We start from the raw sequence: 25,991 nt of genomic DNA, 5'->3' as shown, positions 1-25,991 counted from the left end.
AGCTGGCAATCAAGGATAGACTGTCTACTGGACGCTGGATGCGTAGTTATAGTCTGGTCAAAGGTTGTTTATTTTGTGGGAAGCTAGATGAAAATAGAGATCATTTCTTTTTTGCTTGTCCTTATACTTTCACTTAATAGATAGTAGTGGTGGGAAACCTATTGGCCCGCGAGCCAAACTCAGATTGGAATATTACGGCGTCCATGCTAATTTTTGGTACCTATGATGTACTCTCCTATATTCTCATCCACCTTGCATTTCAGGTAACTATTACTACATATTGGGAGAGAGGAATAAACGGAGGCATAAGCCAAATTTGAAAGGATTGATGCGTCGTTGGTTATAAGGACACCGTACGTGACATATTGATTGCTCTTTTGACAAATTTTTGGGATTGTTTTTTTCATTATTCTTTACAAAATGATTAAACCTTGTACCTATAATCTTTCTTGGTGATTAATAAAATTTAACATTTCATTAAAAAAAAGTTTATAGTCTCAAGTACTCACTTATCAATCAAAGCTACGATTTGTTGATGGAATATGAACTCATTTGATGCATGCCATTTTCTTTTCATAACGACATATATAAGGTGCGTTCTCATGTAATAATATACAACAATATCATATCATATCTTGAGACTTCAGTTCATGTTGAATTGAGACATAAACATCCTATAGCTACGTTTTGTATATTTTTATTGCCGTCGCTTGCCGCAGCGTTTGTTCGCTGAACATGGCTTTACTATTGATCATCCTTGGGATTTTTGTCCATTTATACTTAGGAGGAAACATCTGCAAAATCAAACCAGAAGTTCGGTTTGCAAAGTTACTTTTCAAATCATGGAGTAACGCATTGGTTCATAATATTCGATTGGCTTTAGGGGTATGAAATATAAGTTGTTTCTAATAGTTTTTCGCACGTATTTTTCTGGTTAGCATAAAAAATCTACTTTTGAGAAATTTGAGTCAACACGGTCTCTTCAACTTACTTTTTAAAGATATACAAAACGCTCCATCGTAAATGCAAGTCTATTCTTGGACATTGCTCTAATATAATACATTTGATTTGATGCATCTCGTTTTGTTTTAGTAGCGATTAGCGATTAGCGAAGGTTTTCTTTATAAATAACGCTATGGTGCGTACATTGTAATATACATCCATCCTGAATCTCGAATAAACTCATCTTACGTGAAACAATGAACATATATTATTATAGATAAAAAAAAGAACTCTATTCTCATATTTCTTCATGCGTTCCCTTCCTTAATATATTCAACGCTATTACTAATAGCTTGACTAACTTGCACAAGAAAATATATTTGAATAACTAGTTTTTTTAATCAGTGTCCCCACCTATACGAGATATATAAATTATCTAAATTTTTTTAAGACTCACGCTATATAAATCACAACAATAAAAAAAAAGAAAATCAGAGATTAAAAAAAACAACCAAGACACAATGAGATGTCAATAGATGGAGAGATGATACAGACAAAGGAACATTTAAACTGAAATACAATAAAAAGGAGAACAACAATATTCATAGACAGAGATGAGGTGTATGGAGAGAGGTCTCTAATAGCTATGATACCTCAAAAATGAAAACCAAATAAACACACATACAATATTACTCAAAGGGATAGAGATAAATCAATGCCCCAGCTTTTAGATGTCCCTTTTTCTGGCTGATCATTATCATCATCATCAATCTCGACGATCTTGTCATTCCCTACCTTTGAGATGAGATTCTCTTCGCTCAATACATTCTTTTGAGAATAGCAAACGCTAGAGAGATTGGTGGCTCGAGGAGGAGGTGGAAAAGGAGGAATGTTTCTAGGAATCATCGGGGGATTGTTGTTGTAAGAGGGTCTTGGTGCAAGCCCCATTGAAGAAGAACCATTGGTACAAGTGGTCCCAGTGAAGAAGCGGGTAGGAGTCATGCGAGGAACTATGGCCACGTTGGTGAGACCACCACCGAACGATGGGTACAATCCTGTTCTTGTACGTTTGAGTACAGGTTCAAGAGTGATCCCAAGATGATTATCATTCGATAAAGCATCTTGTGAATACCCACCTAAGAGCAAGTGAGGCTTGTCTAGGTAAGGGCTCAAAAAGGAGAGTCCTGGAAAGTTTGCTTCCATCTCCTTACGCTTCTTGTCCCAGTCTCGCTCCTGTTTGTGTGCGTTCTGGTGGCCACCTAGGGCTTGAGAGGTTGAGAACCGTTTGTTGCAGAAGTGACAAATGTAGATCTTATTTGATTTTGATGGGTAGAACTTCATGATCTCACTTCCTGTTCGGACAGGATCGGATCTGAAACTAGGGTTCTCACTTCTGGACATAGCCTCCTGTGGGGACCCTAGTATCAGATTGTTGCTCTCTGCTGCTATCTCCTTGAACTCCTCCATGGCCTGGATGACAACCGGTTGCGGTGTGGAAGAGGTTGAAGAAGACATAACAAAATCTTTTTCTTTAATTTTTTTAAGGATTCAGAAGTGATCTTTATCTCTTTGTGCTATATTCGGAGAAGTGAGGACGCTATTTATTGAGAAAATAGTCTTAGTGTTCTTCAACTATTATGGTATAAAATCTTCAAGGGTAAAATTTAATCAGTCTTTGAATTCATATATAAAAAAATTATGGTCGTCTCTTTAGGTATGTGATTCTACTCTCCGTCTTAAAATCGCATTCTTCTGTGAAACTGTGATTCCATATTTTTGAATTTTATGATCATTTTTTTCTCTTTTGTCTTCCAACATGACATTCTATGTGAAATATGTACGAACCGATGTAAATTATATAAAATACTATATGGTTATAGTTTAGAGTCATTTTCTAACCATCTTGATTTTACTAAATTTATCTTCCAAAGCTATATTTGTGTGAAAAATACACCACTATAATTTGATGTTTATTCACTCATTCGAATATGTTGTATTTCGTGTGTGTAATAGCAGTGTAATATATATCAATATTACAAAAATATATTAGTTTTAAATATAATATTTTGAAAACAACGTTTTTCAATTATCTTAATTTTTCTATTTTGTGTCTATGCTACGTACGTAATATAGTACTACTATAAATCCATTTACGAAAGTTTCTTTGACAAAAGAAAATATTAATTAAGAAACTAACTAGTCAAAGTAACATCTTTCACTATAAGGAAGGATACTATTATTCTTCACTAAATTCATACGAAATATTTAATCACTTAAAATACAAGGAAACTGCAATGTAACATATGGAAAACCCAACGTGGAAGATGTTTCATAAACATTGTACTTAGACTGCTTGGCCTTGACCTGTTTGACTACAGTTGGTTCTTTGCAATGTGAAAAAGTATTAGTATAAAAGATTGTGAGATTTTTATAATTAGTTTCTTGGTCGTAATCAACTTTTAATTTCTATGTTTAAAAGCAAAATGACAAATATGGTGCATGAACTAGGAAGAATAACAGCTTTATCCCAGAAAGGTTTGAATACCTTTATAGTGTCATTATCTTTTTTCTTAAGCCAGACTTCAGAACTATTGGTAATTGTATCGAAGATACATTCATGAATACGGATTTATTACTACACAATCTGAGTTTGTATCTATCCTTTTTCACAAAAACAGATCAGCATTATGAAATATTATTCTTCTCTTGGATAACACCAACATTATATTTTTCTCTTTTCCAAGTGATGTCTGTAAATAATAAAGATAAACAGCTAAGAAATATGTATAATTTTTTTTAATAACCCTTGGGTATATGGCGGACCGAAGTCCAACCGACTAATTTTTTGGAGGCCCGTTTACCGGCGCCAGACATACGGATTAATCTAAGTTTGGTAGATTTCAAACTCTAGAAATGTAACATATTTCCAAGTCTGCCGTACCATTCGACCACACTTGTGTGGTTAATACATATAAACTGAAAAAGCATATATATAGGGAACACAATATGAGTAGCCTTTAATTTTATTATTTTGGAACATTGTGGAAACTAAAAACAAAATTTGGATAGGCTTTAAAGTTTAGAGGCATTTTCTACCCCCGATTAATTATATAGAAGTTTTCATACTAGGGATCGATCCTCGTGTAAATTCCCACCAAGAACGTGTTATTTCTGCCCCCACACAAGCATTAGTTAATAACTTAATATATATATTGCTGCACTAAGTATATAATTTCAATTTCAATTTATTCTATGTTCTTTTTGAACTAAGCTAGCATGAATATCTGGAACACAGGTTAGGTATAAGAAACGAGAACGAGATCGAGATTTTTTAACACACTGATAGAGTAAATAACACCATAGTAGAACTTCAAACACCGAGACAGGAGTCACGGGACATGTAGTTTAAAGAAAACACAAACTTAAGACTCATCAAGAGAATGTCTTGAGCCCATTCACGCAACAAACAAAAAGATAATAGAAACCTATTTTTCGAAACATTCTTAGTACTCCTCGCCTTCGTCATCCTCATCATCACCACCTTCAGCACCAACCTCCTCATAATCCTTCTCCAACGCCGCAAGATCCTCACGAGCCTCAGAGAACTCTCCTTCCTCCATACCCTCACCGACATACCAGTGAACGAACGCACGTTTCGCGTACATGAGATCGAACTTTGTGATCAATCCTCGAGAACACCTCAGCGACACTCGTCGAGTTAGAGATCATACACACAGCTCTCTGCACTTTCGCAAGGTCTCCTCCAGGGACAACAGTCGGTGGCTGGTAGTTGATACCGCACTTGAACACCAGTCAACGAACTGGATGGTACGTTTGGTCTTGATTGTTCCGACAGCTGCGTTCACGTCCTTGGGGACGACATCACAACGGTACATCAAACAGCAAGCCATGTATTTGCCGTGACGTGGGTCACATTTAGCCATCATGGAAGCAGGCTCGAAAGCGCTGTTGGTGATCTCAGCAACAGAGAGTTGCTCGTGGAAGGCCTTCTCAGCAGAGATCACTGGTGCGTAGGAGGAAAGCATGAAGTGGATTCTTGGGTATGGGACCAAATTGGTCTGAAACTCAGTGACATCCACGTTCAATGCACCATCGAACCTTAGAGAAGCAGTCAATGAAGAGATAACCTGAACCAAAAATCAAGAAATTAACATTAAACATCAAGATTAGTGTTAAAAGAGTTGTTCTTGTGGGCTGGTGTTATGATACCTGAGAGACGAGACGGTTAAGGTTGGTGTAAGTTGGTCTCTCAATGTTGAGGGAACGTCTACAGATGTCGTAGATAGCTTCATTGTCGAGGAGGATAGAGACATCAGTGTGTTCCAGGAGAGAGTGAGTGGAGAGGACACTGTTGTAAGGCTCAACAACGGAGGTAGAGACCTGAGGAGATGGGTAAACAGTGAAACCAAGCTTGGATTTTTTCCCATAGTCCACAGAGAGTCTCTCAAGGAGGAGAGACCCCAGACCAGACCCAGTTCCTCCACCAACAGCATTGAAGACAAGGAAGCCTTGGAGACCAGTGCAGTTATCAGCGAGCTTTCTGACCAAGCACAGATCAACAATCTCCTTCCCAACTGTTATTTCTAAACATTAAACACCATTGATTTGTTTTTTCGCGGTTTAAGCACTCTAGATTTTGACAATTTCAAAGCCCAATATCGAACTTTTAATCCCAATATTAACCACAAAAAAAAAGACACCCTGTTACCTACCGTTGAGTTTTGTTTCAATATATTTGTTAGAAAGTAGAAACCGTAGTGTTCTTATTAGACTAGTGTCATTAATCATTATGATTATGAAAATTACTTTACGGATGACTTCTGTAAAACTACATTTTCAGCTAGTGGTCCAACAATTAACATGCAACTTTAAGCACTAAACGATCTGAAAAGACTCTTTGGAATAAGTAAATTCTTAAGCAAAACATTTAAATGTCGAGTAGAACATAATAAAAACAAAAAGCTTAAAACATTGTCTGCAAGAGGGGAAGAGGAACACGAGTTCTCTAAGAAAATTTCGATTATGAAACCAACCATAACGAAACAACAGAGATATTTCTTAGACCTTGAAACCACGACTCTTTCGCTTTCCTCTAGCCTTCTCAAACTTCCTTCCCTTAGCCCTCACATAGGGCTTGGAGTGACTGTGCGGCACACCAGGAGCTGGACCAAAGTGCTTCACTGCTTCACGCGAGTTCTTTGGTCCTCTAAGTAGAACCTGTCACAAGATATTATTTAAGTTCATAAACTAAATTTCAAATACAAAAGCATCAAGGTAAAGAAAGGGGATTCCATTTTAAAATTACTCACCGTGTTCTGTCCCAATGGAGCAACGAGAGCAAGCTGATCAAAAGTCAAGCACTCACCACCAGCTTTCTCAATCCTAGCCCTAGCCCTCTCCGTAAACCTCAAGGCAGTAACCTTCATTGCAGGGATCTCATGCACTCTCAAATCATCAGTAATAGTCCCAACCAACACAGCAATCTTACCATCCTAAAGTAAAAAAAAAAAAAAACAACCACACAATTTAAGCTTCTCCAGACAAACAAAGCCTAATTAGATTGTAACTCAAAAGAAAACAAACCTTGCCCTTCATAAACTCCACGAGCTTGGAGAGTGAAAGAGGAGCCTTGTTGACTTTACTCATGAAAAGCCTCTTAAGGATCACAGCATCGAACTTGCTCCCGGTTCGCCTAACCAAAAACCGGTACAGCTACAAAAAAAGGAGAAAACCACATTAAACCAATCTGACATTACGATCCAACTAATATCAATTTTATTTACCTTGACGAGAAGCTTGAGGTAGACATCATCGGACTTTGGAGCAGTCCTTTTGGTCTTCTTGCTCTTACCTCCCGCGATAAGATCGATACCCTGCAATTACGATAAAACTAAAGAATCAAGCATCTCCAGATTAATCCTCAACTATAAGCTATAGCGCAGATCAATAAGCGTAGGAAACTCATAAGAGAAGATATTAAGCGGCGGAGATGAGTACGTACCATGGCGTGAGCTGTCGAGTGTCTGCAACGGAGAGAGACTGAAATGAAATTAGGGTTTATAAATTTATAGGAACAAGCTCGCTCGCGTTTTAGGTTTCGTGACGTCATCTTCGCTTTAGGCCTTCTTTGGGCCCAAATAAAAAGCCCATTTATATGATAGATCACTTTAATTGGTTTTTATTTATTTTTGTTTTTTTTTTCTTGTGTGAATATCAAGTTCTTCTGGGTTCTCATTGTTTGACGACCCTTCATCCTCAATTCCATCTTTCCCACGCTTTCTCGGGAAAATTCAAAGCGAGAAAATATTTAATTCGATCGGTGTCTAAGCACGACCCATTACTCCTCTCCTGCTTGTGAACGAAACCCTTGTACCAAGTTTCGATTTTGGTGAGGAAAACTTGAGATCTGAGAGAAGACGATGATGACGAGTATGGAAGGGATGATAGAGAAAGGAGTGTTGGACGATATCATCAGAAGATTGTTAGAAGGCAGAGGAGGCAAACAGGTTCAGCTATCAGAGTGCGAGATTCGTCAACTCTGCTCCAACGCTCGTCAAATCCTCCTCTCTCAGCCCAATCTCCTCGAGCTCCATGCCCCAATCCGCATCTGCGGTAATCTCTCTCTCTCTCTCATGATGAAATTTGCATAATTGGGGTTGAAAAGTAACAAACTTTAGGGATTTGAGCAACTGGGTACTGTAATTGGGGGTGAAAGTATCAAAATTTAGGGATTTGATCATCTGGGTATTGTGATTGTGGGTGAAAGTAGCAAACTTTAGGGGTTTGAGCATATGGGTATTCTAATTGGGTGACAAAAGTAGCAAACTTTAGGGATTTGAGCATCTAGGTATTGTAGTTGGATGACAAAAGTAGCAAACTTTAGGGATTTGAGCATCTGGGTATTGTAGTTGGATGACAAAAGTAGCAAACTTTAGGGATTTGAGCATCTGGGTATTCTAAGTGGGAGTGAATGTAGCAAAATTTAGGGATTCTTTGTGAATTTGAGGTTGATCATGGAGGTGAAAGTAGCAAAACTTTAGGGTTTCTCTGTAAATTTGAGGTTAATTTTGATACTTGGGGTGAAAGTAACAAACTTTAGGGCTTCTATGTGAATTTGAGATCAGGTGATATCCATGGCCAGTATCAAGATCTTCTTCGGCTATTCGAATACGGAGGCTACCCTCCTTCAGCGACCTATCTCTTCCTTGGCGACTACGTTGACAGAGGCAAGCAAAGTCTCGAGACCATATGTCTACTCCTCGCTTACAAGATTCGTTACCCGTCAAAGATTTATCTCCTGAGAGGCAACCACGAGGACGCCAAGATCAACAGAATCTACGGCTTCTACGACGAGTGCAAGCGTAGATTCAACGTACGTCTCTGGAAGATCTTTACCGATTGCTTCAACTCTTTGCCCGTGGCAGCACTCATTGATGACAAGATCTTGTGTATGCACGGGGGGTTGTCGCCGGAGTTGGAGAATTTGAATCAGATTCGAGAGATCGAGAGGCCTACTGAGATTCCAGACAACGGTCTTCTTTGTGATTTGCTTTGGTCGGATCCTGACCAGAAGAGGGAAGGATGGTCTGATAGTGATCGAGGCATCTCTTGTACTTTTGGAGCTGATAAAGTTGATGAGTTTTTGGATAAGAATGATCTTGACCTCATTTGCCGTGGCCATCAGGTAAAAACTAGATGAGATTTTTTGTTGTGAAGGTAGAGACTTTTTAGTGGAGACGTGTGTGATGGGTTTTGTGTGTTCCAGGTAGTGGAAGATGGGTATGAGTTTTTTGCGAACAGGAGGTTAGTTACGATATTTTCTGCTCCAAACTATGGTGGGGAGTTTGATAACGCTGGTGCGTTATTGAGCGTGGACGAGTCTCTTGTTTGCTCTTTTGAAATTATGAAACCGGCTCCAGCTTCTAGTAGTCATCCTCTCAAGAAGGTTCGTTTCTACCAAGAAAGTATATAGATTCAGACTTATCTTGTAACACAGTCTCTTCACCAGAACCTTAGGTCTCATCAGTATGAGATTGTAGTTCAATGTCCACAATCTTAACAACTATTGTTCATATGTTTCTCTTTATCAGGTACCCAAAATGGGGAAGTCTTGAAGTCTAGTCTTCTCTTTAAAGATAACGGTTCCACAGCTCAAGCTAGACTCAAGATTTGAACTTCCATTATAACTGTGTCTGTCAGTATTGGTTGAATGCATTGAAGAACCGAAAGGGTCCTTAGTCATCATCAAGCAACTTCTGTAAAAAGATAAAGTGACAAAGCAAAAAATACACTTTCTTTTCTGTGTGTAGAGATGCAGAATGATCTTGTCTTCTGCTTCTGGAGATTTTTAACTCCTTGAGAGTATCTTTTCCCTTTTAGTTTACGTTAGAGTGCCTCTGTTAGATTTATATGTGCTTGTCTAAACCCTTTTGCATATCATCAAGGTACCACATTTTTTCATTTTAGCTTCGTGTTCTTCTCCAGAGTAAAAAGACGAACATTAAAACACATTAAAGGTTCAACAAAAAAATAGTGTTCCATAAGCTTACTCAGCTTGTTCATTCAAACGCTTACAACTATTATCTATTCAAGAGTACAGAATCTCTCTCTATTGATATAATCTTACAACTCAATAGTCAAAGTTTTATAACATTTATTCTCCTTTGACATCTTTCTTCACAACCCTGAAGTAGAAGAAAAATGAACTAAGCAAAGGCTTTGATTGTGGCAACGCTCTTATCTCAAGCCAAAAAAAAGGACAATGTTCCCAACATGAAAGTGATGGATTGTTGAATAATCCTCAAAGCAACTTGACGCCAGCTTCCCTGACGGAATCGATCACAGCCTTTACTTTACCATGATACATCTGCTCTTTCTTCATGTGAATACTAACAGCTGGAATGTCTTTCATCAAGAGCCTTTCCCCAAGGAGTTTACCGATCTTTGCAGCAGCAGCCACGTCGCGTGTGACATTCATTGTTTCCCTCAATGCTTTCTCCTGTGAGCTAGCTGAGCAAGCTACTGTGGCTGTTGGTGAGTGGATGACTTGTGCGTGAACAAACTTGTTCGTGAAATGGAGCTTCAGGACGTAAGGTTTGAGGTAGTCGAAGAGACGAGGTGGTCTTACTGCTGGTGGAATCACCATCTTTCTCTCCCTTTTACTCTCTAAAACTCTGCAAGGAGAAACAAAGTGTAAACACTTCAAAAGATAAAAACTAAAAGAAAACTCTAATTTTCACTAAGCATTATTAACACAACATAAGCAAAATTTACATGACCAGGGCAGCAACTGCAGTTAATAACAGTTGAATACTCCATTTTCAGCTAAATCTTAACATATCAGACAAAGACAATGTGTGATGTGACAACTCCTGTATTAATATAATTCGACTGCTTGTTTGTAGCACCAAAACCAAACCTAGAAGAATCAACATCCTACGTTTTAACTCTCCACTCCTTTCAGACATTTCATCGAACAGTTGGTGGATATCAGTTTGTGAATAAACCATAATCATTAACAAAAAAATCATTCCTTTCTCAAGGTTTAAAGCTCAAAAACTAATCTACGGTAAAGAACTTCCAATGTTCTAGACATTGAACCCAGAATTGGCGTACCTGGAAAATTAGGAACGGAGTCTGGCGAAGGAAAAATTGAAACAAATGCCGATGAGGACGAGATATTGAGTTTTGATCAAAGAAGTATAATGAGCCCATTATCGGCCCATTTATACTGAAATTTTGGGTTAGTGAGCCCATTGTTTCTTTCTAATTTAAGTTGGGGGTCATATACTAGGTTCGATTTGAGTATTTCAATTTTCAACTAATCTGCATATTTTTTTAAAGTAAATAGGGTCGGCCCACCCTACGGACGGGATATACTTTATTTGTGATTTCAATTTTTATTCCTTTGTATGATTTTGTGGTTTGTGTTTTAGATTTGCATTTACATTTGTAAGTGATGTGTGTAATAATGATATTTCTCTATTAGAAAATTTTAAGAGATGAGGGATATTACATTCATTTTAGTTAACGTTGGATGTTGTTTATTTTTCTAACTTGTTTATGTTTTTTTATTTGTTTTCAAATACATTTTCTGACATTATACTATTTTATTATTCTTTTTCTTTTTTGTTATGTTTTTTTTTATAATAAACACACATTTTTATATCATCTTCACATATGTATAACTAAACTCTTTTATTTTTTATTTTATTATTAGTGTTATTAGAGATTATAAGTTTGTATTAGCATGACATGATGTTCATGATTGATATGGTATTATACGTTTTCTTAAATGTTTGCTCAACTTTTCTTATATATAGTAAGTAGATTTTAGTTTTTATTGTTGTGGTTAGGTTTAATACTCAAAATATTGATTATTTTATATAGTTTTGTACGTGGGTTTTGTATTTTTTTATTCTTATTAAAATATTTGTATATTTATGTATTAACATATTAACATGATTATTTATTTTAAAATTCAAAATAAACCAATCTACATATTTTTGCTAATAATATATAAACAGTTAATTTTTTATTTATTGGTTCAGTAATTTCACATTTATTAGAATAATTTACTTATAACTAATATTTAAACGAAATAATTGGATAGACAACAAATCAAATTTAGAATCTAGCTATTACTTTGTATGTTATAACTATATAAATTTTTATGCATTTTACCATTTTTAAAAAATTATGTATGTTATAACTAATAGCAAAACTGTTTGCAGCAAAGTTTTTAACTTCACGATCTTCATCTTGACGTCAGTTCAGTGTCGGCCCTGGCCCAAGCAGAAGAAGCATGGGCTTCCACCTGACATGATAATAAGTATTTTCGCGGCCACATATTTATAAAAAGTGACTTTATCCTAGTGGTTCTAAGAGAAATTACCAGTGCTAGAGGTGCTGGGTACAGTTACCCTTAACTGCTTTCATTTATTTTAGCCCTAAATATAAAATATAAAATGGATAACATTTTTTATATATATATTTTTTGATTATGTTTCAATAGCGAAACCAAACCATATACCAAATAGTCAGGCTTCATCATAAGTCGTTTGTCTGATTTTTTGTCACAAAAAATCAACTACAGCAATGTTGTTAATTAGTTTCATTATTTATATAACAAAATTATATTAATTGTTACATTTTGGAATACTTCAGTACTATATTTAAGTAAATGGCAAATTTTTGGCTCAACAACTACTGCTTAATTTTTCACTGATTCTACGTTATAACAGTTTATCAAACTCAATACGAGTTATAATAACTCAATGTAGTACATAGGTCACAACTTAGCCACTGCATTTACTTCTCTAGGGATAAAACACCAACCTGACATCACTGAATATGGAGAAGCATGTTTTTGATATCGTTAGAAACATGTTTGACACTCAGCCTATCTTCCTCACTATTGAACAATGTAAACGAGTTATTTGGAGGACTACGAATCAAAGACAATGTTCATAACTTCAGATAATTCATCGAAAGAGTTTTTTTTGTTTGAAAAATCGACCTCTTCAAAGAGATTTTCATCAGGTCGATTTTTTATGAAAAATCGACCTGCTGCAACTGTCTTCCATGCTATTGACAAAGAAATTCGTAACATCATCTCGGCAAGGAGACACAGAAAGCACTTCGACACACTAATGATCTTGTGGTTGAGATAAGTCAGATCTCTTGTTGTTCAAACTTGTGTCCCATCTTGTTTTTATTTCTTTTTGCCAAGATGACACAAACATAAGATTCTATTTTGTATTATCTTTCTTTCATTTATGATATTTACAGTTTAGCAAAAAAAGTTCATTCTTATTTTTTTGTTTTATTATATATTATACAAGAATCCGTTATAAAGTTGTACCCTCCAGTGTGCCCCTTTTTTCTGTCTCCACAAGGACATGACAACATTACTTGCGTAATAAAACTGTGACTTTTATTTGATTTTCTCACTTTCTGAATCTCTATTTATTAACTGAGGAAGAAAGAGAGTCACAGAAGTACGAGTTAATGGCAGTGTGAGTGAAAGAGAGAAAGTCCCCCGCTTTCTACGCCTCCACAGCCTTTCTTCTTTTTACCCTACACACAATCTACACGCTTGCATAATTGCATTCATTTTTATTATCAATGACGTAAGCAACTGGTTGTCTTTCTATACTAGTAGTATATTACTACACTCTTCATTCTCTCTTTCCAAAGAAAATAAAAATAAAACAAGGTTACTGAATACATAGTCCGTTTATACATATAAATAAGAAATCAGATTTTGTCTGTCAGAGTTAACAGCAGTCTTCAAACTTGAATATTCCGATTCTTCTATAAAGTAAAATAGTTCCATGATGAGTAACTGAAAAAGATATACTTATTTGCTAGGAGAATTAGTGAAATAACAAAAAAAATCAAAATGAAATTTGTAGAGAGAGATAGGAATAGAAAGGAAGAGAGAATGGGGTTTGGTTATTTTCTTAATTTGGGTTTTTCTGGTTGTAGAGTGCAATTTCTTTATTTGTTATCGCAGTTTTCAATAAAATTTCACTAAGTTCAATAATATATCTTAAGCTTTTATACCAAGTTTATTTTACAGTTAACTATATAAAAATCTATATCAGTGACTTAATATAGACGTAAGTATTGTATATACGTATTGATGCATTACAATATCTCATATGTTAATGCCCATTCGTGTGCATAATTGCGTACCATTGCCAACAATAAGTGACAATAAGCCGGAGTAGCTATCAATGTTTATTTATCCACAATGTATACATTAAAATGTAAGCTTAAATTAGTCCAAAAAATATGAACATAGATCAATCATGTAAATTCTCTTCTCACCGTGGATGATTACTTAGCCGGGAGAGGGGGAGGCACACGTGTTGGAGTAGTAGAACACGTGCGAAAATATGATCAACATATACCGATCGATCTCATTTGTTCGCACGTGCCCTGCTTCTCCAGCAAGTGTAACTCGCCCATTTCATTTCTTATACATCAACTCCATATAGCTTCAATGGCCACTGTAGGAAAAGAAAGATATTTGTTTGTGTAGAAGAAGAGAGTTAAGATTAGAGCGTGGGAGGCAGGAACTTCTGCTTGCTCGTTTACGTACATATATAGTGCGTACATATATAGTGGGCTTCAAGTGTTCGATAAAATGAGGCAAAACTTTAAAATGGAGTAAGACCATCTCCAATGCCATTCTATTTTTTTTTTTATAATTTACATCAAAATAGAGTAATTCTATTATATTGTAATTTTTGCTCCAATGGCGTTACTTTATAATAGAGTTACTCTATTATAGAGTGAAATATAGAGTAATGTCATTTTTCCACTCCAAATATAGAGTAAAATATGACATTCCTCTATATTTTACTCTATAATAGAGTAACTCTATTATAGAGTAACACCATTAGAGCAAAAGCTACACTATAATAGAGTTACTCTATTTTAGTGTAAATTATAGAGAAAAAAATAAGAATGGCATTGTAGATGCCCTAAAATATATCCTAAAATTCAAAAAGTATTAACTTAAAAAAATTGGGAGTGGAATTAAAATGATTGAGTCTTGAAGTGGGATTTCTTTAAATGTGGATAAGAAGTAAAATAGATAGCTATCATATCACCAAGTCTTTCATTACTTTAAAATTAAATGATACAGTATTTTTTATTTTCTTTGTCAAATTTAAATTGTCTACGTAGATTCGTAAAACGAGACCCGCAGTTGATAACTACGTAGTAGTGTATTACAAAACAGTAACTAAAGAGAATTATGAAAAAAGTATTTAAAGAAAACAAAAACAATGTAGTTATGCATAAACATGAACAGCCTTTAACCATGATAAGAGGATCAGATAATCGGTAGTATTATTATGAGACTTGTTAATAAATAAATAACTAAATAAAACATGTATTACGCAATGTATGTAACAGAGACAGGCAGTAAAGATAGGTGACGAGTTTGGAGTCAGTTTATGTCTACCTCCTGCCGCCAGATCCAAGTTCAAGTCTCTCTATTTTTATCCCAATCTTTACTTCATAGTGACGTATGTTGCTACCACATGTATAGTTATCAACCAAATTATTACGTATTACTTCTCAACTCGGAGTTCAAAATCTTAAGAGCGCTTCCGATCTTAAACTGTTCATGGATACTTGCCAACACTGACTAATTAGTGATGGTTTATATTAACACAGTTTGGTATAATCAAACTTCGTCCAAAAACGCAGTAATAAGAAAGGTAGAGCACGATTAAGCGTAGCATCACCAGTGACTACACTATGCATATACTATAACCAACTGGTTAAATATGTACAAATATTTAACATTCATTCAAAAAAATGTAAAAACATAAATTTAACATTCATTCATAAAAAAGTGTGCAAATATCATTGACATTTGCCCCTAATATACGAGAATTTCCGTGAAACCGTCCGACTAATTTCGGAAATTGACAAGGTAGTTTATGCAATCTCATTAGTAATAACACATTCGATCAAAGCAAGCGAGAAAGTAGTTCATGCGGAGTGTTTGCACACTATAATAAAATATCAACTACTTTACTATAAAGTTTTTTTCAGATAAAGTAATAATCAGTAGGGATGATCATTATAATTCATGCGTGGCTGACTTTTTCTAATACGAAATCACATTATTTGATTTTTTTTTTCGACGAAAGCATAAGCTGATTTGAAATGGGAAAGAAATGAAATAAATATTATATTTTTTTTTATAAAAGAAAAAGAGAGAAGAAGAAGGATGGTGATGAAAGTGATGGAGACAGTAACACAGAGAGGAATGGGTTGCGTGTTCCTCGCGAGTTCCTTTCCCTTTTGCCTTTTTTTTTACCCTCGGACCGAAAACAAAATCCACCACGATGCAGTAATTTTCTCTTTTTAATAATTTGTTGTTCTCAGTCGTCCATGATTAACAAAACTATAATAAAGCAATTAAGCAGACCTTCATGATCTATGTATCTTAAGACATTAATACATCTGTAGCCTATATTTAGTAGTGGGATGCATGCAATAATCTATATAGTCCTTTTCATAAAAGTTCCTACCATAATTCCCATTACTCGAGGTGGGAAAAATTAAACTAAAACTCAGTTAAATAATAGCATATCTACATTGGTCAATTCAATTATTGTAACATGTTTTAAAGCATAAGTACCGAATCTCAGATGATAGATCTTCATATCATGTGAAAAAAGAAATAGAAAAGATATTTGTATAACTAAAAGATTTCAACTAAAAGAAAAAGAAAAAAAAGTGATGGATTCTGTAGTTCACTGTCACTTACTTCTGACGAAATTAACTGAAGTGAATCGTTCCCCCATGTTTTATGGGTTTGGGTTTTCCCCTCTGACGTCTTTGCTTTTAAGTAACACACATACACACAGACTCTCTCATTTCAATATTTACATAATTACATTTATATATATCTCACACATCACACACGTCATAACGTCGTTAATGTTGTTATCTGAACATCTTCAATCCATAATACTATAATAGTATCAAAGTGACACTATTTTACTCTAATTTCAACACTAAAACAAATTTCATCTCCAACTCAACTCCAAAACACTATTTTATTGTGATTTTCACACTAAACATCTATAATCCAACACTAAAATATGTAACTTTTAGTGTTGTATTGGAGAGACTTACAATAAAAATAGTGTCAAAATTACACAAGTACTTGAATAGAGTGAAAAAAATAAAATGAACTATATTGGAGATGGTCTTAGGGTACCATCAGCAGTTACTAATTTGCAAAATGATTGTTTATCATATTAATAATTATTTCGATACAATTATTTAACTTAGGCCATCTCTAACCTAACTGCAAAACACTATTTTTGTGTGAATTTTACACTAAAACCTTCTTCAACCCAACACTAAAAATCACACTATTTTAGTGTAACACTATAATTTTACACCAAATTTGGTGTGACACTATTTATCACACTAAAACACTATTCACTCTACTAAACACTATTCACTTATTTTATTAATAAATTATATTATTAAAAACGAAAATTTAAATAAATTATATAAATATAATATTATAAAATAGCTTTTAGTGTAAAGTTTAGTGTTGTGGTTAGAGATGAATTTGTTTTTAATGTTGAAACTACAGTAAAATAGTGTGGTTTTGACACTAAAATAGTGTTATGGGTTGGAAATGCTATTAGTCATGGTAAATAAGATAAGCTTCACGCAAATAATTGAATAAAATTTTACCTACTGTTCATCGTGTAGTGTTCTTTCTTTGTTAAAGATCACACATCTCTATCCAATATATAAACAGCCTGTTTCATACATAAAGTATTATCTTTGTCTTTTAAAAGAAACCAGACATTCGAAGTAGATTAACTCCAATGGTCAGATAATGGACGATGATCTAATTGACTAATTATAGCTTGGTTAATAGTTGCAGTACGTTTTTCCACAGTAGTTAGTGTTAAATTTATCTAGTACACCTGAACCAAATATTAGTTGCAAGAAGATGGTTATATGCCCCCATACCAAAAACAATCTTGCATCCGTGATTTGAAACGATACAATAATCTTTAACCAACAATGCTGGTGAAATGCTGTGTATCAAAATAGTATTTGTTACTATTATTGTGTTCGACTCACAATTGTTAACATGAATTGGAAGATTACATTAACAATTATGATGCGGTAAAAATAGAGATACGACAATAGATGGAGCTGAAGTTGTATTTTGATTAGTAATATATAGTTTGTACACTCTGCATCATTACCAATCACATTCTAACTATTATGAGATCAACCACAGTATTTGTTTTGGTTCTGACTCTCTCAAGTCCTACAATTTAGTCAAAGCCGACATTAACTATAAGGCACATCCTGAAGTCTTGTATGTTCTAAGGGACTGAACAATAATCAAAATAATAAGCAAACAGAACCTTAAGAGCATCTCCAACCACACTCTATTTTTCACTCTAAAATAGAGTTTAGAGTAAGAAATGCTCTAATGGTATTCTATTTCTTTTTTTTTTTTGAATTATACAGAGGTATCCTGGCCTCACATAAGTGATCCAGACTAGTCACGTGTTGCCACGTGTCGGTCCTCTGTCCCTGGCGATGCCGAAATGTTAATTCCCCAGTAGCCGGGATTCGAACCCAGGTGGCGGTACTCACAGCTGTAAGCCCTTTACCACTAGAGCTAGAAGCCCCGGTTTACTCCAAATATATAGTAATTTGTTTTTCTTTTGTTCATCATTCTATTTTCTACTCTAAAATAGAGTACCGTTGGAACAAATTCAAACTCTATTATAAAGTTACTCTATTTTAGAGTAAAAAATAGAATAACCCATTGGAGATGGTCTAAAGTATTGTCCGAGAACTGAGAATAACATTCCTCACGAAATCTCCAAGTGTGCAATAACAAAAAGAAAGTGTATCACTTCAGTCAAAATAGATAATATCTAACAAAAACAGAGATAAAACCAAACCAAAACTAAGAGAAAAATATTGGTCTTAGCCTTCTTCCTCAGCTTCGTTCTCAGCAATATTGAAGTACCTCAACTCATAGAGGTTACGGTCCTTGAGGTATCCAAACCTACATTAAACAAACAGTGAGCTCAAGACAAATTCAAGATTCTAACATTCAAATTCTACCAAGATCTTACCAGCAAGACTTAAACTAACATTATCTTATATCTCTTGGAGAATTGGCCATCAGAGGTGACGGTGATCTTGCTCTTGTCGCGAGTGATGGAGACAGAGTCAGCAAGAGCACCTGCTTTACCACCAACCTTAATCCTCTCCTGAAGAAACTTCTCTAGCGAAGCAATCTCCATGATCTTGTCATCAACAGGCTTCGAACAATCTATGGTGAAGGCAACTCCTCCCTTCCTCTTCCCTTCCCCTTTGGAGCTGCTGCACTTCCACGACTCATTTTCACCACTACAGTCCAAAAAACGTATGAGCACTCGTAACGTTCGCAATAATTATACGACAAATTATTATAATCTAAGCTCCTCAATTAGATTTTTTTTTGCAGCAAAATATTATATATAATCGTTAATTCTTTTCTTCATCATTTTCCAATCTCTCGGGAGTTTCTAACAATTATACAGAACATTCAGTGGAAAGATTTATTCAAAAGTTCAAAGAGGGACGATAAGAGCTTTACCTGTTATACGAAACGAAAGAGAAAATAAATTGCGTCTTAAGTTTTTTTTAGAGTTTTGAGATTGATTCAATTTGTTCGAAATGGCCCACGTATTCTCTAATGGGCCGAAAGCCAAGATGAATCGGTTTGGTCTTATCAATGTGGGATGTTGTACGTTCGTCAACATACATAAACTCGTAACAATAAACTTTTATATATGTCTGGAATATATAATTTTAGACGGAACTTCATTTTAAGTTTGAATGGTATAATTATGAAACTATAGAAAAAATATTAAACTTTTGAATGGTAGGAGCCGCGCGAACGCAGGCTCCCTCTGCCACAAATAATGACGCAGGCTCTCCCACTTGGGGAGACCTTAGGCTAAGCGCCCCTCCTCAGTGCAATGGAGGTCACTAGCCTAGGCCACTCGTCTTCTTGATCACGAGTCGACCCCGTCCAGGTAAGTGATTTGCTTGTTCGCTCCCCTTCTTCTCTTATACTACGGTAAGCGAGTCCTTTCTGTTAAATGTAAGCGATGTGGGACTTTCACCCATCTCTCATTCACAGGCTTTAAGCGGCAAAATTGTTGGGTTTTTAGACATGGGCCGTACACGAAAAGCCCAAGTTAAGTGTTTCGTAGTTGCTCGTTGGTAAAAGCCTACATGCATAGTTGGGGAATGTGTAACGAAAACAAATTAAGACGAGGAGAGATTGAACCTAGTATGATAGCTTTTATTAATCAATCATCGTAAGTTCTTTAACTATTGAAAATATAATGAATCTGATTTATGCTTTTTTTACACATTCAAGAACATTGGAGTTCATGTAAAAATAAGTGCGTTACTGACAAATGCGTATCTCAGAGCTAATCAACAATATGAATTAGGGATAAGGACCAGCCTCATTATCGAAATATATGTATACATTATTTTTTTTTCTGAAGGTGTATCTCTTACAGATTAGCATCCCGTATTTTGCAAACAATCTTCAGGGCGTAGAGGCTATATAACCATAGTCAATCCATTTCAAAGTAGTAAAGAAGGATTCAATAAACATTAAAAAAAAAAATCTCACTAGCTATAATATGCCTACAATAGGCATTATTAGCCAAAGATTGTTTAGTCTTTATTCAAGTTATCAGGCTTGAGAAATTTGGGGTAGCGATCGGTGGCTCCAGTTTTGTGATCATAGTACTCCACCGCGGCTGCTCCAGCTAGAGCGGCCAACGTCAGGGCCTGAGCGTGTAGCCTGAATAAAGATAAAAAACGTGTGAGAGATGTAATGGTGAAGAAGAATCAAAGGATGATCATCATCAACATCCATGGTAAAGGAAACAATCCACGACGAATTAAAAAAAAAAAAAAAAAGACTAACAAGACCGACATTTGTGATACATCCAACACCCTAAATGTTTCTTCGATATATATGATATTTCAAGTACAAAACAAGCATACTGGCAAGTATGGCGTATATGTTAACACAATGGAGACGGTTGGATGTTGCTAGAATCAGTATTTCTATATCTAACCAGAAAACCAAAAGAAGTTGGATTAATAAATAAATGGTACCTGGCGTGGATGATACGGACACTGGTTTTCATGCCAGGTTTAGACCAGTTGTAGGCGATCGAACCAGAGATACCACTCAGCCATAAACAACCTATCAAGAAGACCAAACCAAATATTATAAGAATACACACACAAATATTTGTTTTTTTTTTAAACGAAACCGCAGAGACCAATAATGTCCGAAGCACATCGGAGCACCGACAATGTCAAGCAAATAGGAAAATTAAATTTTAGGGGGAAAAAACACAGATCCAGATATTAAAATCAGGTCAGATGAATACTACATAAGCCTCGGATCTATAATAACGCCAAAACGACCTAGGAGCAACATTTTTTATGAACAGACGGAATTAAAAAAAAAAGGAGAATGAGAATGATTTACCAACGGTACGGAGCTTGTGGTCGACGATCCATTCCCTGATTTCTGCAAACTTTGTCTTTGATTCCGCCATTTGATGAACAACCCAAAAAAAAAATTATTCGGAAGAAAAATAAAAAAACGATTGTAAGAGAAACAATGTGCGTGCGGCGGTGGTTTTAAAGCAAACACCAAGGCGGAAAATTCTGAGAAAGAGAAACCCAATTTTGCTACCTTGCGCTACATTCCCGCTGGATACGTAGTTGTGTAATTAAATAAAACTTATTTTTCGTTTAATAGATTATTTAATTAAGGGCAATTGTCAATAATAGCACATTTTGAAGTTTATGTCTCAAAAATAGCATTAGAAGGAGAAAGTCACAAAAATGACATTCATTAAAGGGTAAAATATCCCTAATACCCTTGGTTTAAAATTAAATAAACAAACAAAAATAAATAAAAATAAATAAAATAAAAATAAAAATAAAAAAAAAATAATTTTTTTATAGTTTCAAATTACATGTTTTCAGATTCGAAATTTTTATAATTTTTTTTAAATTTTATTTTTTTTAATTTTTTTTTTCAAATTTTCTTTTTATAATTTAAAAATACTTTTTGAAACTGTTTTTTAAATTTTTATTTTTTATTTTAATATTTATTTTTTATAAAATTTTAAACCCTAATTCCAAAACCTCACCTCCTAACTCTAAACCCTAAGGTTTGGATTAATTAACCCAAAGGGTATAAGTGTATATTTACCTCTTTAATGAAATCTATTTTTGTGATTTTGAACCTTGAGTGCTACTTTGGGAACAAAAACTTGGTTTAGTGCTATTCTAGTCTTTCTTTTTAATTAATACTACTATAATAATATCGTACGAATTTGCAAACAAAAAATTTACTAACGAAATAAAAGATTGTAGAACATTTTCGTATAAAAATTTTGCAAGATTAAGAAAATTAGTAGACCAACTCTTGTTATTAATTTTATTTTGTTTGTTAATGAGAAAGCTGTATAATTAATCAAGTGTCAAGCTTTGACCGACTGTTGAGACGAGTCAAAAAATGGTTTAGTCAATTCAAAACCATTCTTCTTTCAACTACGGCGGAAGCACCTAGTATTACACCTGTTATAATCTTTTTTTTTTTAAAGCAACACCTGTTATAATCATGTGTCACTGTTTATAAATAAAAAAGGGACCCAATAAAAAACCATTACTTTTAGAAGTCTCATTTTGACATTGATGAACCAAACGGCTTCCATGGTTACTGAAAACAAGACGGTTAAAATTCAGACGTTGAGGTAAAAAAAAAAATCAAAGTTACAAAAACTCACTGAACAACCATAGTTTCAGAACATCGGGCCATTGCATTAAAAAGAAACAGTAGTACAAGCTTGTCCTCTTTTCAAAACAGCCATCCTTCTCTACCCAAATGTTGAAATGAGGAAGTTTTTGTATATGCTCATGAATTTGGCCACAAATGCTGCAGTGGTGTAACACACAACAACAGCACCCATAAAAAAATGTACGATGATATTTTTTTTTTTCTTTAAATGTAGCATATATGAAGAGTTATATACCTTCTATGTGAAATATGGCTTTCTGACCTAGTCTCATCCGATGTTCCTGCAATAAGGACCGGACCATAGCTCAGTCTCAAATGATAGCAAAGATGTTGAGATAACGCTGAGGAGAAATAAATTCACAAGCTAAGAGGCAAAAGTGGTATACAAATAATCTTACATAATATGCAGCCCAGTGGCAGACTTCAAGCTTCAGCTCTGAGTCAAGTTTCTTCAGCAGTTCATGAAGAAGTTTCTGAAAATAAGTGTAAACAATGTATAAAAAGGAAAGAGATAGAGACACGAATATAAAAAATTGAAAACAGAATTTTTTGTTTCACACCTTCAGTATGACTTCTGGTGGAATGCAGTTAACTAGCAGCTCGTACACCTTCCCACGCACCTGAAACAAACTGAAGAAGCACACAAGAGATGTTTAGAACTACAAATTGTAAAGCTAAATGATTTACTAAAGTGTGTGACCTTTTAGGGCTCTGTTCCCTCAACATGTCAGTTGATATTTCAGCAACATACTCTTCCCAATCCATGGGTGATATCACTTGGTTATCTGTGAACGGATAGCTAAAAAGAAAACATATTAATTGTTGATTTCAAAGTATGAAACAACTAAAAGAAACAACTAACAGAATCAATCAGACTCATTGATTGTGTGCATAGATATACAGTTAATGAAGCAGCTTACTTTTGGACACGACAGGTCTCAAGCGACAGAATAGCTCTTCTAAGACTGCGGTTTGATTTTTCAGCTATTCGAGCAGCAAAACCGTGTGGTAGCTGCAGAGTTTCTTTCTTTGCAACGAACTCCAACACTTTCACTATCTGTAAACAGATAGCTACACTTTTGTAAACAAACAATGCATACATGTTTTTTGCAAGAAACTTTACACAGGCCAAACTAAGCAAACACTGAATCTTCTAAAAATAACAGAGGGAAACAGTTGATGTACCTCTTCTAGCGAAGGTGCATTTATCCGCACATTGAGACAACGAGACTTAATGGCTTCTGTAACCTTCGAAGAACTGTTACAGCATAAGATGAGACGGCATGATGAGCTATATTTCTCCATTGTTCTCCGCAGAGAATGCTGAGCTTCTCGTGAGAGCTTGTCAACTTCATTTAGTACCAAAACTGCCAAAGCAAGAAGAAATGATTCAAACAACTATTATGAGACCTAGACATCAAAAATGTCTCCACTACTGAATAATAATGTAGTGAAAGAGTCAGGCGGAACACTAATTGTTTACCCTTATATCCCTTCTTTCCCTTGGTGTCAATAGGTCTGTTCTTGGCCATCTCTTTAATGATCTCTTGAACGATGTATCTGTCCTGAAAGCCTGCATCACTTGGAGTAAGCTCCACATGGTTGGTGCTTGATAGCGTAGTGAGCTCCAGATCAATAGTTCTACTCCCAGCCTACATTATTCAAAGATAACATAACAAAACCATTAAAAAAAACTTTAAAAGGTAGAAAATAATTCAAGGTAAAACATAGTACTAGAGAATCTACGAAGGATCCCAAGACTTCAATGGGTTTGGCTTAAGATGTTTTCATATACTGAAAATAAGAGACAACAAAACTGACAATTCTCACAATGTTCTCATGGACCAACAAAAAGTAAATGATAGCAAACATAATTCACAACTCTCCATTCACAAGTACAAGAAGATACTGAAACACCATTTACTAATCCAACAAGAGCACAAGAATATAGATATCAAGCAGAGAGAGAAGAACTCTAGCAAGTAAAAATCAATGAAAAAAACATGTAACAACTCACATCGACTTTCCAAGCCCTGTTCTCCACTTTCACCTGCACAACAAAAATGAAAAAGGTAGCAATCAGAAGATAAACATCAATCTAAACAGAAAACAATGAGTTAATGCTAGTGAGATTCTCCACACTTTCCTCAACAGCAAAAAAGTTCAAAGTCTTCATCTTTTGTTATCACCAAACCAAACCCATAAAAAATAAAACAAAGGGGGAACAAAGAAAGAAGGTATCCCTTTGTTTTATTTTTTATGGGTTTAGTTTGGTAACAACAAAAGATGAAGACTTTGAACTCTTTTTGCTGTTGAACAAAGTGTGTTGGCATGTGGAGAATCTCACTAGCACTAACTCATCTTTTGCTCACACTTTGCTCAACAGCAAAAAAGTTCAAAGTCTTCATCTTTTGTTATTACAAAACCAAACCCATAAAAAATAAAACAAAGGGGGAAGAAAGAAAGAAGGATACCTTCTCAGCGCTGGCACCATATATCTGCTTGAGAAGCGCCATGATCAGTGGCGGAGGCAGGGCTAAGGGAGGGGGGTCAGTTGACCCCCATGAAATTTCATTGCAAAAAAAGTTACATGTATTTTCTATTAAATAACTAGTGAAATGTTATAAAATCAGTGTATTGACCCCGCTAAAATATTTACTCAAAACTAACTTGACCCATGATTTAGTTATAGTGACCCCGTTAAATTTTGCGGCTGGCTCCGCCACTGGCCATGATTAGGGTTTTCTTCCCCGAACCAGACGGTCCATAGAACAGCAGATGCGGACAATCTTGCTCCGTTACCTAAGAGTTCAATTCCAACCACAAAACATTAAAAAGTAGAAAACTTTGCAATAGGGATCGAAGCAAAAAAAGGCGTACCAATTTCTTGAGATTTTGGGCGATCTCCTGGTGAACGATGACCTTATCTAGCGATCTCGGCCTGTACTTGTCGACCCACAACATGTTAGCGCACCAGAGGAGGAGTTTTGGGGAAGGAAGGCGATGGGGGGAAGTGGCGGGAAATAAGTGAATCGTCTTCGTCTCCCTCCGCACTCAGGAACTTCTTCTAGTGAAACCTCTCTCCTCGAGTCGATGCCTAACAAACCGAATACTCTTTCTCGTTTAGAGTGTTAGAGAATTAGCATAAAAACATCAAAAAAAGTTATTTATCCATACAAAACGGATTATTTTCGGTTTTGTTCTGGTTCAGTTCTTTTTTTTTTTTATTCTTAGTTTTTTTTTGTTCTAAAGGTTTAGGATTTGTTCTGATCAGTTTCGGTTCAGTTATTCAGTTTTTGGTTTGGTTCGAGTAACAAAGTTATGACCGAATAATATTTGAAGTAATTTCGGATCTTATCTGGTTTCGATTTTTCCGGTTAATTCGGGTTAAAAAGTCAGAAAAGTCAGAATCTTCACATTAAATATCGTATTTTCGATTTTGAAATAAAAATTCTAGATAATTCAAATAATTTTAAATATTTCGGATAAAAAATATTCTAGTAGTTTAATTTTTTTGGTATTTCGGTTTATAAATAACATATATTTAAATTATTTTAGTAATTCAAAAATTGTGATATTTTATTTTATAAATAATATATATTTA

General features: G+C 35.1%; 6 protein-coding genes, 2 non-coding genes and 2 pseudogenes across 9 annotated transcripts; 1 reads left to right on the top strand and 9 right to left on the bottom strand.

Moving 5' to 3' along the window:
- Window positions 1-1,391: 1,391 nt before the first annotated feature.
- LOC103854678 (zinc finger protein JAGGED-like) lies at window positions 1,392-3,982 on the bottom strand. The gene has a single exon (XM_009131637.2). The coding sequence runs from the start codon at window positions 2,455-2,457 to the stop codon at window positions 1,636-1,638; it is 822 nt and encodes a 273-aa protein (XP_009129885.1). The 5' UTR covers window positions 2,458-3,982; the 3' UTR covers window positions 1,392-1,635.
- A 242-nt stretch (window positions 3,983-4,224) lies between these two features.
- LOC103854823 lies at window positions 4,225-5,751 on the bottom strand (annotated as a pseudogene).
- A 93-nt stretch (window positions 5,752-5,844) lies between these two features.
- Window positions 5,845-7,173, bottom strand: LOC103854677 (60S ribosomal protein L18-2). Its single transcript, XM_009131636.2, has 5 exons — window positions 6,965-7,173; window positions 6,747-6,836; window positions 6,547-6,675; window positions 6,273-6,455; window positions 5,845-6,180 (listed from the first exon to the last, which is right to left on the bottom strand). The coding sequence occupies exons 1-5, from the start codon at window positions 7,070-7,072 to the stop codon at window positions 6,022-6,024; spliced, it is 669 nt and encodes a 222-aa protein (XP_009129884.1). The 5' UTR covers window positions 7,073-7,173; the 3' UTR covers window positions 5,845-6,021.
- A 49-nt stretch (window positions 7,174-7,222) lies between these two features.
- LOC103854676 (serine/threonine-protein phosphatase PP1 isozyme 9) lies at window positions 7,223-9,421 on the top strand. Of its 2 annotated transcripts, XR_004455200.1 has the most exons (5): window positions 7,223-7,575; window positions 8,088-8,647; window positions 8,729-8,908; window positions 9,054-9,132; window positions 9,178-9,421. XR_004455200.1 is itself a non-coding variant. In XM_009131635.3 (4 exons), exons 1-4 carry the CDS (start codon window positions 7,383-7,385, stop codon window positions 9,075-9,077), a joined length of 957 nt encoding a protein of 318 aa, XP_009129883.1. In that variant the 5' UTR covers window positions 7,223-7,382; the 3' UTR covers window positions 9,078-9,421. The 2 variants fall into 2 exon arrangements, 1 of the variants encoding a protein (XP_009129883.1); XM_009131635.3 differs by having other exon boundaries at window positions 9,054-9,421.
- Window positions 9,422-9,493: 72 nt separating this feature from the next.
- LOC103854674 (50S ribosomal protein L18) lies at window positions 9,494-10,732 on the bottom strand. The gene is made up of 2 exons (XM_009131633.3): window positions 10,579-10,732; window positions 9,494-10,136 (listed from the first exon to the last, which is right to left on the bottom strand). The coding sequence occupies exon 2, from the start codon at window positions 10,106-10,108 to the stop codon at window positions 9,764-9,766; it is 345 nt and encodes a 114-aa protein (XP_009129881.1). The 5' UTR covers window positions 10,109-10,136; window positions 10,579-10,732; the 3' UTR covers window positions 9,494-9,763.
- Window positions 10,733-13,820: 3,088 nt separating this feature from the next.
- On the bottom strand, window positions 13,821-13,932 carry MIR164B (microRNA MIR164b). The gene has a single exon (NR_128656.1). It is a non-coding gene; the product is annotated as a microRNA MIR164b (primary transcript).
- A 4,302-nt stretch (window positions 13,933-18,234) lies between these two features.
- Window positions 18,235-19,746, bottom strand: LOC117131809 (annotated as a pseudogene).
- On the bottom strand, window positions 19,421-19,582 carry LOC117132340. Its single transcript, XR_004455890.1, has one exon. It is a non-coding gene; the product is annotated as a U1 spliceosomal RNA (small nuclear RNA).
- Window positions 19,747-19,980: 234 nt separating the features above from the next.
- On the bottom strand, window positions 19,981-21,319 carry LOC103854672. Its single transcript, XM_009131632.3, has 3 exons — window positions 21,065-21,319; window positions 20,683-20,773; window positions 19,981-20,362 (listed from the first exon to the last, which is right to left on the bottom strand). Exons 1-3 carry the CDS (start codon window positions 21,132-21,134, stop codon window positions 20,233-20,235), a joined length of 291 nt encoding a protein of 96 aa, XP_009129880.1. The 5' UTR covers window positions 21,135-21,319; the 3' UTR covers window positions 19,981-20,232.
- A 917-nt stretch (window positions 21,320-22,236) lies between these two features.
- LOC103854671 (replication factor C subunit 3) lies at window positions 22,237-25,533 on the bottom strand. Its single transcript, XM_009131631.3, has 12 exons — window positions 25,268-25,533; window positions 25,124-25,189; window positions 24,862-24,906; window positions 24,405-24,437; window positions 23,871-24,039; window positions 23,573-23,754; window positions 23,308-23,444; window positions 23,088-23,186; window positions 22,948-23,017; window positions 22,786-22,860; window positions 22,623-22,668; window positions 22,237-22,525 (listed from the first exon to the last, which is right to left on the bottom strand). Exons 1-12 carry the CDS (start codon window positions 25,349-25,351, stop codon window positions 22,467-22,469), a joined length of 1,065 nt encoding a protein of 354 aa, XP_009129879.1. The 5' UTR covers window positions 25,352-25,533; the 3' UTR covers window positions 22,237-22,466.
- Between the last annotated feature and the right edge of the window lie 458 nt (window positions 25,534-25,991).

Source organism: Brassica rapa, chromosome A02, assembly GCF_000309985.2.
Source record: "Brassica rapa cultivar Chiifu-401-42 chromosome A02, CAAS_Brap_v3.01, whole genome shotgun sequence".
NCBI lineage: Eukaryota > Viridiplantae > Streptophyta > Magnoliopsida > Brassicales > Brassicaceae > Brassica > Brassica rapa.
This window is presented reverse-complemented; position numbering and strand designations above follow the sequence as displayed.